Here is a 17,011-nt window from a genome sequence, read left to right as displayed (position 1 = left end):
AAACAAGGTAGATAATACATAAAATATAGTAAAGACCCTTTCAACATATAAAAAAAAACCCTAAAAAAGCTATGAGCATATATCTACACAAATAATATATCTACAATCAAAATCAAATCATATTCGCAAATTCGATGACTGGCACCCGTGCCAGTGGAGCGCTAAAGCACCATCCGAGCATGATCGCTGCCAGAGCAGCTTACTGGCTTCTGTGCTGGTGGCACATAAAAAGCACCATTCAAACGTGATTGTTACCAGTGCCGCTGGACTAGCTCCTGTGCAGGTGGCACGTAAAAAACACCACTAGAGTGTGGCTATTTCCAGTACCGCCTGACTGGCCCTTATGCTGGTGGCACGTAAAAGCACCCACTACACTCTTGGAGTGGTTGGCATTATGAAGGGCATCCAGCTGTAGAAACTCTGTCAGATCAGATTGGAGCCCGGTGCAGCCATCTGGTTTGCCACTCCTCAGTCAAATCGTCCAACTCATGTTAGCATGGAAAGCGGACGTTAAACGATGATGATGATGATGACGACATGCATATATCTACACAATTAAATGTGAATTTTTATGTATGTCTGTATGGCTTTCTGAATTATAGATTCATCCCCTTCCAACTGGCAGCAGACGTCTACTCCAACAAACGGCACATATTTGGAATTAGGGTAACACCATCAGGAGTGTTTCTATGCTGCTCTTGTCCACCAACCTGTGGAAAAAATTTGAACTACTTCATAACATCTTTAGTTCATATGACAAAAGCTGAAAGAGAGACCAAACATGCTGGATACTAGCTGGAGAATTATATTTTATATGTTTAGAAAGTGGATAACAAGGAGTGAGAATAATTCACATTTTTGGAATGTCTTTAACTCTTACAATATGCTTTGGCAGTAAAACATTCTTCTTGTTGCTGATACTTTTGTTACTAATTAAATCTTTTCCCTCTAAGTGAAAGTCAGTTTCCTCATATTGAGTCCAGTTTTCAAGAAGAAAAAATTTTCTTTTGTATCTGTAGCTAATCTAATTTTTCTCCCAAACTAGAATTTGCAAAATGTAAAATTTACATTTATTTTCATTGAAACAATGTTAGGAAAGTTGTGTGTGTATATATATATATATATATATATATATATATATATAATATATATATATATATATATATATATATATCAATATCAAGATAGAAAGGTGGTAAACAAAATGAAAAGTGAGGAGAAATGATATACCTAAAAAAAAAAAAAAATCAGAAACCAAAATTCAGTCAAGTTGCACACAACTCAACATGATTGGGAGAAACTTTAGATTCAACAAATCATTAAAAAAAGCTCCAGAAGACTGGGTGAAGTTATGACTTGAAAATACCTTGTGTGACAAACCTTATTTATGCAAATAAAGAATTATAGATGTTATTAATCCCTGATGAATCTCTCCCTCAAAACTCATCTTCTTAACATCCCCTGCCTCTATCTGTTTTTTTTAAAGTCTGGTAATTATCCTACTAGTCTCTTTTGCTAAACTGCTAAGCTATGGAGATGTAAACACACCAACACTAGTTGTCAAGTGGTTGTGGGGGACAAACTTAGACACAAAGACACACACACACACACACATACATTTACAGGTAAGCATATATGATGGGCTTCTTTCAGTTTCTGTTTACCAAATCCACTTATAAAGTTTTGGTAGGTCTGAGGCTATAGTATAAGATACTTGCCCCAGGTGCCATGAAGTGGGACTGAACCCGGAACCATGAAGTTGGGAAGCAAACTTCTTACCACACAGCCATGCCTGCACATTTATTAACATACAAATAATGCAAAGATGCTTATTACAGGTATATTGTGTCAAAGTGGTTCATTTAAAGTATATTTACAGATCCAATAGATTGAGACATACTCAACCACATAGTTAAACAACAACAACAAAAACACTAGAGGAGGAGGAAGAGCCATCCCTAGTACCACTAACCAATTTATTGTCTGTTTTTAGCAGAATCTGCACAGATGCAATTATTTCAACCTGGTTTCCAATCCAATGATAACCCAAAGTTCTTAGTTTCCTCTTCCTTTCTCCACTGTCAGTCCCTGTTCCTCCTCTGACTAAGCCATTGAAATGATGTATGTACGGGCAGGTGAATGTATCTGACCTAACTATGCTGCTGAGCTAACAATTAACTACCGTTTCCAGCTGAGATATTAAAGATACTCCACCTTACAGATGACATGACATAGCACAGAGAATAGAGATGTAATATCAGACATTGTATCATCATGACAATAGAAAATGGACATTTGGACATTAATGAAAATCATAATGATGCTGTCATCACCGCTACCAAAAGTTAGCATCAACACATTGGCGGATTTGCAGAATAATTATCATGTTGAACAATATGCAATGTGATATTTGTTCCAGCCCTTTACAGGCTGAGTTCAAACGCTGCCAAGGCCAAATTTGCCTTTCATCACTCCAGGAGTAAGAAAATAAAGTAACAGCCAAGTGGCAAGTATGGTTGATGGTATTGACTAACCCCATTTCCCTCGAACTGCAACTTTTGCACCTAAATTATAAACCACCACTACTACCATCACCACCATCGTAATAACCACTGCCATGACAACCATCTCCACTATCATCATGGTGGTGGATTGGCAGAATTGTTATAGCAAAATGCTTAGTAGTATTTTTTTCCAGTTATTTATGTTCTGTGTTCAAATCTCACCAAGGTCAATTTACCTTTCATCCTTCTGGGGCCTGATAAAATAAAACGGCAAGGAATTACTGAGTTCAATTTAATTGACTAACCTCTTCTCCAGAATTTAAGGCCTTGTGGCAACATAAGAAACCACCACTACCACCACTGTCATCAAAGTAGTAGACTGGTAAAATCAGTAGAATATCAGACAAAATTCCTTGTAGTACTTAATTACTGTTCTTTTGTTTTGAGTTCTAATCTTGCAGTGGACAACTTCGACTTTCATCCTTTCAGAGATGATAAAATGAAGTATTAGTTATGTCCAGGAGTTGGTATAATTATCTACTCTCCTTGCAAAACATTTCTGGCCCTTGCCTATGTTAGGTATAATTAATATTTAGCTCCAGATCAGCACTGATCAAGCAAACCTTTCATCAATGACATCCCAGCTGCAACCATTCCATTTATTCTTATGGAATAATGTAATGAGGCATTATTCAATGTCTTATGATTTTTTTTTTTTGATATAGTGTTATATGTAGGATATCTGCCTGCAATTTCTAGCAAGTTAAGTGACCATATAGAGGGTTTCTTGTAGGCTTTACGATAATGTAATGGTAGTCATTACCTTTAACCTAAGGCTTACCTTGATCAAGCTGACGTACAATCAAAGGCACTCTAACTATGACCATCCCAGGGAATCTGGGACCACATTATCTGGTATTCAAGCATGTGTCTGATTGCAGCCCCTGGCCAATCAAAGCCTAATGAATGGATTTAGTAGACAAAAACTGAAAGAAGTCTGTTTGTCTGTCAGTCTGTCTGTTTGTATGCATTCATGCATGCGATGTGATAGGGGAAGTGACCCTTTTCTCTAGACATCTAGTGATAATTGTAAACAAATGTCAACACTGATTGTTTTGTAAACGAAGAATTTTCTTTTTTCAGTCTCCTGTGAGAAACATGCTTGGCAATGAGGAAATATAATATAACCTTCCTTGGAAACAGGCAAGGGCTGACAACAGGAATGGTATCTAGCTGTAGAAAATCTGCTTTAGTGAATTCTCTTCAACTATGCAGGTATGGAAAAGTGAGCATTATGATGAAAATGATGATGTGATTTGAGGAAGATTTGGCTGCATTTTCCAGGATGAGGAAAATTTGATTGCTATTTTCGAAATGACCCTGCAAAGGCTCTCTTGTTGGTTCATGATGGTAGTGGGGGTGGTGGTAACGTTTGATGTTGGTAGAGACGACAGAAAAATGATTTTCTGAAAGCATCAATATGTCAGACATCTCAATATTTCGAGCAATAATTTCTCTCTCTATCTCTACCTCTCTCTCTTATTGCTTCACGTTTTAGATATTGATTGATTTATCAGTGCCAATACAACTTTTAGTAACCAGTTCAATGAAGTTCTGGATCCATTAGATGTCTTTGAGTGTGCTTGTGTGTGTGGGTGTCTTACTATTCATCAAAGTGATCCTGAATAAGCAGTTCATATATATATATATATATATATATATATATATATATATATGTATGTATGTATTATATACATACATACATACATACACACACACACATACACATACATTTGTGTGTGTGTGTCTGTAGCCTTTATTCAGGTGAAAGAGATTCATACATGCTTAAGGTCAAAACACTTCCATTTGAAAAGCAGACATGATTCTCTTCTTTATTGCAATATATTGCAATATTTTCCAGCCATGCTTACATGTACAATAATGGTGATACTGAATAAAACAGGTTTGAACAAGATGTGGGTGCTTGTGTTGATATGTATGTATTAACATACATTCACAGGCACACACACATACACACACACACACATACACACACACACACACATTACACGGTCTGTGTGCATGCAACTATGAATATTATGTATACAAACATATGTGCATACATGCACCCATAATGTGTGTGTGTATATATATATATATATATATATATATATACATACATACATGCATGCATGCATACACATACATGTATGTGTGTGTAGGTACAGGTGTGAATTTCAAAACTATATTATGCCAAGGGACAAGAGTTGTTTATGGTTATTGCAGCCAATACTTCACATCTAATTAGTTGAATTTCACTTTCTTGACCACGAGGCTCTATACATGCACACCTATTCATATTTAAATGTATGTATATATGCTATACTGTACTACAGAATATATCTATAAATTTTAGCCAATGCTGTAAGTGACAGACATATGTAAACACCTTGCACAAGGATAGCTGTGTGGTTAGACACACAGACAGACACATAAACATAAACATGCACACACACATATATATATATAGAAAAAGAGGGATCAACCAGATTAGTTTTGATCTTGTGAGGGGAACTTCATCAGCAACTGAGTATCTGCTTTAATTGCACATGGAGACATTTCTTATAAATAAACAAGCAACTGTAGCAGATTTACAATGAGCAAGATCAACCAATCAATAAAGACACAGAAATATCATCATCATCATCATCATTTAACGTCTGCTTTCTATGCTAGCATGGGTTGGACGATTTTGACTGAGGGCTGGCGAACCAGATGGCTGCACCAGGCTCCAATCTTGATTTGGCAGAGTTTCTACAGCTAGATGCCCTTCTTAACGCCAACCACTCCGAGAGTGTAGTGGGTGCTTTTACGTGCCACTGGCATGGGTATAATAAATAATAATAGTAAACAACAGTACATAAACACAAAAATGGATCACCAAATTAAGGAGTGATGAGAAAGTAGAAGAGGGGCAGCTGCATAGAGTATTTTGGAGTTCCCCCCACACACAATCCTGGGCTACCCTGATAAGCAAAAGCAATTACTTATTCCAATTTTTGCCATTAATCAACAGCTGCATAGAGTAGGACCATTCAGTCACAGCAATTTTACCACTATCACCTACATCATCATCTTTTTAACATCCACTTTTCCATGTTTGCATGGGTCAGACATGATTCATTGAAGTAAAATTTCGATGGCCAGATGCCCTTCCTGTTGCCAATTCTTTGTTTCTGAGTAAGTTAATATTTCCCGTTGGTCAAACATATTTTCATGGAAGACTGGTAATAAATGTTTGATAGTGACACTTACTTACAATCATTACATGAGGTCAGGACACACACACACACACACACACACACAATAGGCTTCTTTAGGTTTCTGTTTAATTAATCTACTCCCAAGGTTTTGGTTGGACTAAGGCTATAACAGAAGTTCAGTTCCATTGGCCAGACAATGAGATTGAACCAGAAACTATGTGGTTGAGAGAGAACTACCCAACCACACATCCATGCCTGCCCCTTTCATAAAATTTACTCTCTCCCTTCACCTTCCTTTTCAAGTTAGTGCTTGAAAAAGTTGATAAGGGCTTGATTTGGGAAGAACGACTCTGTTCTCAAACCTTTCAACTGTTTCAACATCACACACAACTAAACTACGAACATGAATTCCAAAAGGAAACAACAAACAGGAACTACAGAGTGTGGATTTACGATGAATAAAAGGGCAAGGCCACCAAAACAATTAAGAATACACATCAATAAATAACAATAATAACATATAGAACCAAACAACAACAAGAAAGGATCTCCAAAATGGGAGTACAGTTTCAGATTACATTGACACATCCATAACAACAACCTTCATCTGGTTCTTGCTCTGATCCGTCCCACAATTGGATAGTTAGTGTAGGCTCATACAGTTGTGAACCCAATGGACGATAAATGCTGAAATCAGGATCTTGCGATAAAGAATTAAATAAACAACTTACCGCCTGAATGTCTTTGATGTTGTATCCGGCATGATCTAATATGTGGATTGCACCATTATGAGTGCCAAGAGCCAAGAACTGCAAGAAAGTAAAAAATAAGGAAAAAAAAAATAGAAAATACAGTTGGTTTAATAACTAATAAATTGCAATTTATTAGAAGATAAAGGTAATCTGAACAAAATAGTACAAGGCTAATAAAAAGAAAGAAAAAACCCAGCACTGCCTGTTGCCACCACCACTACCAGTTTGTCAGCTGTTGTTTAACCTTGAGTTAGTCACAACTGAGCAGATCTCTGATCAAAAGTATTCTAGTCATGATCATTGCACAGTTATATACCTAGAACAATGTGTCCTTCCTTTTTTGAGCCAATAGAATGTAATTTTAGGAAGATTTAGCTATTATTTCTGCAAACTAAGCGACTAGAATGAGACTTCCATCTGTCTTGTTATACTGGTTTGAACTGGACAAGTTTGTAAAACACCAATCTTCAGACCTAAGCAGGCATTTTACATCTGCTTTCCTTGTTTGCATGGTTTGGCTGGTCTAACGGAATACTACAGGTTGGTGGAAATCCTCTTGCTCCAGTACCTTAGCTTTGCCACAAGTTTTACAGCTGGATGCTCTTCCTATGCCAACCACTTTACAGAGTGTATGGGGTACTTCAGAAGAGCTACCATTGAATGATGTCAAGGATGTTTGTTTGTCATCAATACAATTTCAGGTATGTGAGCATTAACCCAAAGTAGCCTTTGGAAGGGGATAACTATTGAGGGTTCAGGTATTTTCTGATCATTAGTGGCACCCTAGTCTTTGTCCTTCAGTTTCTGTTAAATAACATGTGATGTTATAGTGTGAAATCACCAGAGCTTGGGAAGCCTTATGTTTGTAGTGACTATAAAGGGCTCAAGTTGTGTGTTGTTCTGGTGTAGTGAGGAATGTAGTTTGGTAAGACTGTTTCCTTAATAAATATGGTCATTATATGCCAGACAAAGGGTAACAAGTTTGTTTTTCCCAAATTCCACTACAAAAGGACACATCTGTATAGTTTTTTTACACTTTTTTTTTATAGAATTTTTATCATTCTGTCAAGAGAACATACAGTCCCCATGACCCTTTTTAGAGCCACACAGACAAGTGGAAAAAAAAAAGAAAAAAAAGGTATCATCACACCAGAGATCTGGCCCAAATGCTTGCAGCTGAGTGAATACTACTAAAGACACCCAAAGGACCTGGTTGTGGAATTAAAGAGGATCATGAATTGAGTCTACCACTCAAATAACCAACAGTAGTAGTTCAACTCAAAATGCAAACAGCTGAAACAAATACTGCAAAGCATTCAGTTCCATGCTTTAAAATCTTCACCAGTTCACCACTCCAGATTGGTACTTATTTATTAACCCTGGAAGGATGAAAAGCAAAAGTGATCCTTGCAGGATGCAATTTCAGAACCCAGCCAGAACAAATACTGCAAAGCATTTTGTCTGATGCTCTAATAGTTCTGTTAATAAACTAATGAGTGACAAAAGAGAAAAGAAAAGGTAGATCTGGCTCTTGGAAAACTGCTGTAGTAGTGGCCACTGATAATGGAAAGCAAGGGAAGGTAATAAAGGAGGTGGTTGTTTATAGCTGTTTCCATCACCTTTGAGATGTTTGATGTGTGGGCAATATGATGGTAGTCAACAGGATAGAATTGATTAAGCCCTGATTTGATGCGCCAGTGTTAAGGAGCAAAGTTTTTTTTTACTTAGCCTGAACATGTGAGGTGAGATAAAGAGCGTTGATTAAGCAGTCATCAGATGATTAAATGGAATCAAAGGTAGCAAGGATAGGACAAAGGTTGGATTTGGAGGTGAGAAAGGTATCAACAGTGATTGGTCAATTTGCCAATCAGAATTCATTACTTGGAATGTGAAACAAAGAAATTCTAAAACACAGTCTTTGGTGATACAACACCACTAAAAATAAACTGGTCATGGAAACTAAAATGGAGCAGGTAGTCAACTTGGGAGAGTAGAGGAGGACATCACGAAAATAGTCTAAACATGAAAGAGTTAATTGCAGTTTAGACTTGTAGAGTGAAACCAGAGTGTATCTTCAGTCAGAATTTGAAAGTGACTATAAAAGTGAAGGGTACCAACCATCTTAAACAAACTAATCAATATTTATAAAATAATAAAACATAGAAACAAGCAAAACAAACTTACTTTGGAGTGAACTGCCATACAACTTGCAGCATCTTTGTTGAGAATCTTAGTTAAATCATTAACCAAGCGTTCATATTTTAACTTAGGCTCAGCTTCCTGCAATGAAAGCAGAATGATTTGCTTTTTAATTTCAGTATTTTCTGTTTAAGAGGAAGAAATGCTGTTATTGAATAAAATTTCAAATTGATTTCAGAAAGTAGATAAGTATAAAAATAAAATGAAGTAACCGGAGCCAAACTTGTAGTATATTGGTTTCATGGTTAGCAAGTTTGAGGGTTGGAATAAGTTGATTACATCAAAAGGATGAAAGGTAAAGTTGACCTCAGTGGAATTTGAACCAGAATGTAAAAATGGACAAAATGCTGCTAAGCATTTTGTCCAGTGTGCTAATGATTCTGCCAGCTCACTGCCATAGGTGCTTCAGTACATTAATGTGTGTTCGTGTGTGCATGCGTCTGTATGTGTGTATGAGTGTGTATCTACAGTCTATGCTGAAATATGGCTAATGGTGATGCCACTATTTATAGCTCAGCTATAGATGTCGATATCACTGTTTGTGACTGGGCTACAACTGGTGATGTTTGTTGACATTTTATTGACAACAATTCATTTGTTAACTCTGCACTACCAACATTCCTCCAAAATATGAAAAAAGAAATGTTTTCTACTTGAAAAATATGTAAGGATCGGCAGCAGGATGAGCACCAAGTAGTAAAAAAAAAACTGCCATAATTACTTCCCATCTGAGCTGAAAAAAATGACTGAATGATTGTGTGTGAGTGTGTGCGCGTGCATGCACATGCATGCATGCATATATATATATATATATATATATATATATATATAGTAAAAGGATAAGGATTTATGAAGTCTTGGCAAGTACCTCAGTCAGTACTCTATGCGAAATGTATAGGAAGGAAAATTAGAATTAGTTTTCCGTTAATCCAATAAAACTGTTCTCTAGAAACTGTAAACCCAGAGAACTGTATTGATTATTAGGTTGGTGCTTGAAGATAATGATATACATTTATCAATCAGTTGCTATCGTTTTGATAATTAGTGGAATTGTTACATCAATTTACATGCTGGGCAATATAAATAAAAAGAAATGATGTAATACCATAAAATATTAAATGAAAAGTTCTGCCAAATATCTCTTCACATGTGCCATAAAAATACTACCAGCAGGGGTATGTACACAACTGAATTAAGTTAAATAGATATAATGAGAGAGAGAGAGAGAGAGAGAGAGAGAGAGAAGGGCATAGAAGATCAAAGTAATAAATTAAACAGCAAAGTTGTTGCACTATCAGAGAAACACCCATGGAGAGGGACTATGAAGACAAAAGTGCCTTACTAGTTTCCATTCATTAAATGTATTGTAAACAGCTAAGGCAACAAACACTGATGGACCCAGGGAAACTGAAAGACTTATTGCATTCTTATATACTTGTGGAGAGATAAGAAGACAAAGGGATAAAATGGAAATGTTCAAAGAAGATAGTTTATTACTATATTCTTAGAAGTGTTAAATAATAGGAAAAAGAGAAATATAAAGAGAAAATCAAGATAAAGACTTGAAAAGACAAGGAACTAGAATAAAGACTACCACAAGAATTATAGCAAGATATTAATGGATCATTTACAGATGAAACTAAATAAATTCATTAGTTAAGAAATAAATGATAAGTTATATAAGAAATAATTTAAGCAGGAAATAGTAAGATGTAGAGGACATTTTAAACAGAATCACCTGTGATAAAGCTAGACTAACATAATAAATAAGAAATCTATTATTAACTCTATTCAAATCAAGTAAGTAAGCTAAATGAAATTTCTAAGAATGTTCAATTGAACAGGTGAGAACCATGGATCAATAATTTATAATGTTAATTAATTAGACCAGACTTGCACCTGAGAATTTCTGGTGCTTCCATAGAATACAAATTACAGCTATCTTCCACTATTTGAGATCCCAGATGAATTTAGCTAGTGAAGTTCTAAGATTTCTCCATTTGTTATTATAGGAATGTATATGATTGTGCAATCTAAATTTGAATTTAAATTCACTTACATAATAACGTATTGTATTGGGCATTTTTTAAAACAGAATACTTATATACTAAATTCTTTCTAGATAATTAAAGACAACTTATATTGATTCCAACAGTTCACATACTGTTAGGTTTATTATCTGAAGAAACATTATATATTGTATTAGCATAATTGTTATTGCTGGGAGGGAACTCCAAAGTACTAGTGTTATTTATACAAAATAGAGACAAATATACAGAAGACCTACAGTTGTATTTACTATATGAATAATTAAATGCTGGTTTCATATTACTGCCGGTGGCATGTAGGAGGCAATATTCGTGCGGGATCGTTACCAGCATCACCTTACTGGCACTTGTGCCATTGGCATGTGTAAAAAAATTTGAGCGAGGTCGTTGCCAGTACCACCTGACTGGCCCCCGTGCCAGTGGCATGTAAAAGCACCCACTACACTCTCGGAGTGGTTGGCATTAGGAAGGGCATTCAGCTGTAGAAACTCTGCCAGATCAAGACTGGAGCCTGGTGCTGGTTCGCCAGCCCACAGTCAAACCATCCAACCCATGCAAGCATGGAAAGCGGACATTAAATGACGACAATGATGATGATGATGAATTCTGTTTAATTTCTTGTTGTTAATATGTTATATTATCAATTAAATTAAATTCCACACTATGCCCACTAAAACTGTTACTATACTTACTAGAGTGGGGAATGCTTCTCCAAAGCCGAAAGAAAATTCCAAGGATATCCAAAGCTACATTAATTCTGAAAGGGGATTTAAACAATGCAGAATTTTTCTTGTGTAATCTATTTTTACCAGTTTTATTGCTGTTGAGAGTGGTGTGGTTAATTCTAGATTTGTTCACTCACCTAATTTCATGGAGTAAAACGTGTCATATGTAATCTTTCTACTTCAACTTGATGAAGGCCTGTTTCCCAAGATACTCAAAATCAGTTATGGGGAAGTTCCTGAGCTTTGTTGACAGTTTGCCTCATTAACAACATCTTGTTTCCATCTATGGGAATTATCGTTTCCCTATTCAATTTTCAACTGTTTATTATGAGAAGTTCGTACAGGTTAACCTTGTGATTACTAGTATTTTTACACTCATGCATGTTATTATAACAATTAACATTTCCTAGATAAGATGTATCACTAAATCTATACTCTTGTGAATGCAACCCAAATATCTTTCGGTATTTTCACAACACTGTCAACAGATATACTAGATCTTTTCAGTATACCTGCTTCTAGCTAATGCTGTATTATAATAGTCTGTATTTTGAGAGAATTTCTTCATGAGCAGAAAGTTTGGATATTCTAGATGAACTACCCCTAATAATGGACTTAATTACTGCTCTAGGATGGTTGGAATTTCTGTTCATATATTGCAGTTATTTATTGGGCTTATAATTGATGAAGGTATTACGTTCCAGTGGGACATCCAGAAAATTTGCTACCTTGCAGTTATTTCTCAACATAATAGACAGTCATAAGTTTTTGAAGAAATTTCTAAACTTTTTACTATTCCATTAATTATTGAAATGATCTTGATTAATAAAAGTAATATATACATACACACACATATCTAATATGTATCTAGATGTGACAGCACTCAACAACCATGAACAACAGACACATTTCTACTACAATATTATCACAGTCATGAGAGGCCATGACAAAGGGTTAGATTATTTATGAAAAATGTTGGCAATGGTGTTATTGTTTAACCTTGATCAAACAGTGTTATGATCAAAAGCATTCTAGTCATGACTATCCTATTATTTTACACATTTTGGACAACAAGAATATAATTTGTGAGAGACAGATTTGGCTATTATTTCTAGCAGATCAAGTTATTGCACAGAGGCTTCCTTGATTAGCTGTAAAAAGTGTCAGCAATGTTTTTGTATTTGTTTAGCCCTAAGTTGTTTTAAGCATTAAGACCTATGATCACATCGATTCCATCCTTACCAAACTTGTATCATAGGTAGAACACAAACTTTCCTGAAACTGATAATCCAGAAACTCTTATAATTTACACTAACACACGAGCATGATCTTCAAATTCCAGTGGATGCCAGACTAGTTTAAAGTACAATATTAATAAACTTGTATCATTTGTACTAATGTACAGGTACCTGTATTTTATTCATTTCAGTAAATTTGATATTTGTTTAATTTAGTGATTTTTCTGAACCAGGTGTAGCCCACACCTGGTTCAGAAAAATCAGTAATACAGAAATGCTTTGAAATCAAAGGTTCTGTAAAATCAATGTTGTACCTATATTTCATCTAGAACTACATCAATCAATGTGGCCTTCTATTTTTTTGAGACATCAGATACAATATAGCTGCTATTTCAAGTAAATCGAGTGAGCATGTAGAAGCATGCACATATATATTCAGTTCCCTTGTGTTGACAACACTATTGCCGTTTAACTCCAGGTCAACTATAATCATAAATTTTAATGATCAAAGACATTCCTCTCATGTCCATCCTGTTTTGTATATGCAATGTATCTACAACTACATCACCCAATGTGTCCTTCCTTTTATAAGACTGCAGAGTGTGATTTAAAGAATATTAAGCTATTATTGCTTGACTCCACTCCTCAAGTGTAACATTAGACTGAGATTATTATAGCTGTTGTTTAGCCCCAGGTTAATCTTGACTGGACAAACCTATCACAAACCAGTCGTGATCACCCTTTCATTTTGTGTGTAGATAGAACATGATTCAACAGATTCCTCCTTGTTTAAGATGGTAAGGTCTATTTTGAGGGAGATTTTTGGCTGCTATTTCTAGCAACCGCACAGAGGCTTTCATATTGAGTATATTTTAAGTCTAATCCCTATATGACACTGAGCCAGTGTCTTCTACCATAAAGTGGAAACAGCAGACTAAAAGTGTGTAGAAGACAGCCAGAGGGACCTTCTGCCTCCACCCACACATTTTCGTTTTGGGGCCCCACAGACGTAATCCATTGTGTCTAGTTTAATAGCATCTTCTGTCTTTTGGATGTCTTTAGCAGGGTCCACCGACAAGTATGCAAGGATGGGTCCCTACCTGAAGGTTAACTTCCAACAGTCCTCTCCTCCCTCCAGTCCCAGGAGCCCAGGAAAAAGGGCCATGTCTTGTTCTTTCTCCCCAGACAAACCCATTTGAAATAAATAATTTTAAAAATTGTGATTTTTGATAAGGATCTACCACAGACTTGCTAATCCCTTCATTCAGCCTAACCTACATAAACTTCAGTACCTCCATCCTGTGGAGCTAGGAACACTTTCATTAAAGTATGAACATGTGACGGTGTTAATATATCAATAAGAGATAATTAGTTAATAAGAGAATGGATGCTAAGAGAGATAGACTGAGACTATGGAGCAGGAGAGAGGAAGAGAAAAAGAGAGAGGAAGAGAAAGGAAGTGTGGGTGTGTGTAATAAAGTGGAAAGAGGAGAAAATTGAAAAGCTATACAGTGAGATATGAGAGAGAGAGAGAGTATACAATAATAAAGAGAGAGAGTGTGTGTCTGTGTGTGAGAGAGAGGGAGAGAGACAGACAGAGAGAGGAAGTGTATGTGTGGGGTGGGAGAGATAATGTGAGAGTAGAGAGATAGAAAGATATAGTGTGATAGTAAAGAGAGAGGGAGAAAGAGAGAGAGTACATGATAGTAAAGAGTGTGTGTGTGTGTGTGTAATAGAGGAGAGAGGGTGTGATAATAGAGAGTGTGAGAGACTGAGAGTGTGTGTGTGTATTTGTATGATAGTGGAGAGATTGTGTGTGACAGCTGTAGAGGAGAGAGAGAGATAGATAGAGAGAGAGAGAGAGAGAAGTGACAGAGGGAAAAACCCTCAAAGGAGTTGTATCAGAAAAGCTGTTTACAGGAAACAAAAGAAAACCTATTGATTGTGTGTGTGAAATAATGTGTGTGGGTGTGAAATAATGTGTGTGGGTGTGAAATGGTGTGTGTGTGTATTAGTGTCTGTTGATGGAGAATATTGGGGAAGATGGTGCAGTAATAGTAACACTAGCAGCAGCAGTAACAGGGGCAGCAGCTGTAGATGCAGTAAGAACAGCAGCGGTAGTAACAACAGCAGCAGCCGCAGCAGCAGTGGTAGTAACAAACAGCAGCAGCAGAAGTGGTAGTAGTAGTAGCATCAACACCGGCAGTAGATACAAGGAGAACAGTTGTAGTAAAACTAGTATCAGTGGTAGTAACACCAGCAGCAGTGGTAGATACAGTGAGAGTAGCAAGAATTAAGACGGAGAGCAGAAGTGGTAGCAACACCAAGAGCCAGCAATGGTTGTAATACTAAGAGGAGCAGCAGGAGTAGGACCAGGCACAGCAGTGGTAGTAACTTTAGTAGTAAAGATTCCAGTGGCACTAAGAGCAGTGGACTACGACAGTCTTGATGACCTACCACTACTGAAATTAACATTCACTACCATCGCATAGCCACAGTGCCAGGACCAACCCTCCACCTTAGTCACCATCCATTACTCTCCAGATGACCATCATCTACCTTTACTTTGGCTGACATCCACTACCATCATCTATCCAGACCACCATCACTGACCCCGACTCTAGCTATCATCCACTACCATCACTCACATAACCATATCATTTGACCTATCTTTAATTAAATTACTGCTCGCTACCATTACATGTCCATGCTGTCATCACCACCTACCTCTATCCAAGCTTCTATCCACTAACATTACATGACCATACCAAAATGACCTGCCTCAGCTCTAGCTACCAAATACCACTATCATCACATGTTCATACCACTGAAACCCATCTCAACTGTAGTTACCACCCACCAGCATCACCTGTCCATACCACTGACTTATAAGGTGACTACTTCACTTTCAAGAAATGTATTCTAGATGACAGCAAAACAACTGTCATCTCCCCATCAAAACCTTACCACTGATTGAGGTCAGCATTTCAAGTCAACAAAACATTAATTAGATAGCTTCCCATTGAAACTACAGGTTGTGAAATAAATCACAGATCAAAAGTGCAAAGTGAATTATGCCTCCCCATGTTCATGTACTTCTGGTACAACAAATATTACTTTGATATATATATATATATATATATATATATATATATATTAGGTCCCGGGTTGATCCGGGGTTAACCACAGTAAGTAAGGTACTCAATACATAGCAGAGTAAAATTAATTTATTATATAGAAGGAGCTTCTACAGGACTAGTACTGTTTCATTCAAGAGAAATCTTCAGGAAGCTCCTGAAGATTTCTCTTGAATGAAACAGTACTAGTCCTGTAGAAGCTCCTTCTATATAATAAATATATATATATATATATATATATAGGTACGTATACATATATATATATGTATATATGTATATATATATAGGTACGTATACATATATATATATGTATATATATATAGGTATGTATATATATATATAGGTATGTATATATATATATATGTATATAAATATATATGTATATAAATAGGTATGTATACATATATATATATGTATGTATATAAATAGGTATGTATACATATATATATATGTATGTATATAAATAGGTATGTATACATATATATATATGTATATATATATATAGGTATGTATATATATATAGGTATATATATATGTGTGTATATATATATGTATGTATGTGTATGTATGTATGTATATATACACACATAAAGAGAGAGAGAGAGACAGGGAGGAGAAAGAGAGAGCAAAATGAATTCTACTGCCCAGCAGTAGCCACATAATCTGTAACTCTCTGTGGTACCTATTTTCATAACAGTACTAATGAATGATGTCTCCATGCAGTATCTGTTCACAGTTAGATAAACAACATCACCCCAAAGTAACTTCCTATAGCTAAGTGAACAACACCTGATAGTTATTTACAACCAAGGGTGGTGTACTGCCCCATGGTACCATCAGTTCATAGCTTGTTGGATCGTGTGTTGACATGAGTGAAGTTTTCTGATGAAGAGCAATGTACAACACTAGTAATAACACGGAAGGTGGAGCAGAGATTGCATCATAAGTAATAAGGATATAATATGTTTATACACAACACATAGAATTACTACATAAACATACATACACATGTAAATATTACACACATCTTCAGACACTACAAACACACATGTGATGTAGACACTATATGTGTGTGTGTGTGTATATATAAAATCACGCACACACATACAATACTGGACCAATTATCTAGTAAGCTTGGGATCAGA

The 17,011-nt window shown here is 36.1% G+C and overlaps 1 protein-coding gene across 6 annotated transcripts in view; it reads right to left on the bottom strand.

The window, feature by feature from the left end:
- The window catches only part of LOC115219756 (vacuolar protein sorting-associated protein 41 homolog), a 181,590-nt gene that overhangs the window by 115,236 nt on the left and 49,343 nt on the right, over nucleotides 1–17,011 (bottom strand). For all 6 annotated transcript variants that reach the window (XM_036509713.1, XM_029789996.2, XM_029789997.2 and 3 more), the window contains 2 exons: nucleotides 8,704–8,799; nucleotides 6,499–6,576 (listed from right to left, as the gene is read on the bottom strand). In XM_036509713.1, the coding sequence (XP_036365606.1) occupies nucleotides 6,499–6,576; nucleotides 8,704–8,799 (174 nt within the window). The remainder of the gene's footprint in view (nucleotides 1–6,498; nucleotides 6,577–8,703; nucleotides 8,800–17,011) is intronic.

The sequence above is a fragment of the Octopus sinensis genome, linkage group LG15 (genome assembly GCF_006345805.1).
Source record: "Octopus sinensis linkage group LG15, ASM634580v1, whole genome shotgun sequence".
In the NCBI taxonomy this organism is placed as follows: Eukaryota; Metazoa; Mollusca; class Cephalopoda; order Octopoda; family Octopodidae; genus Octopus; species Octopus sinensis.
This window is presented reverse-complemented; position numbering and strand designations above follow the sequence as displayed.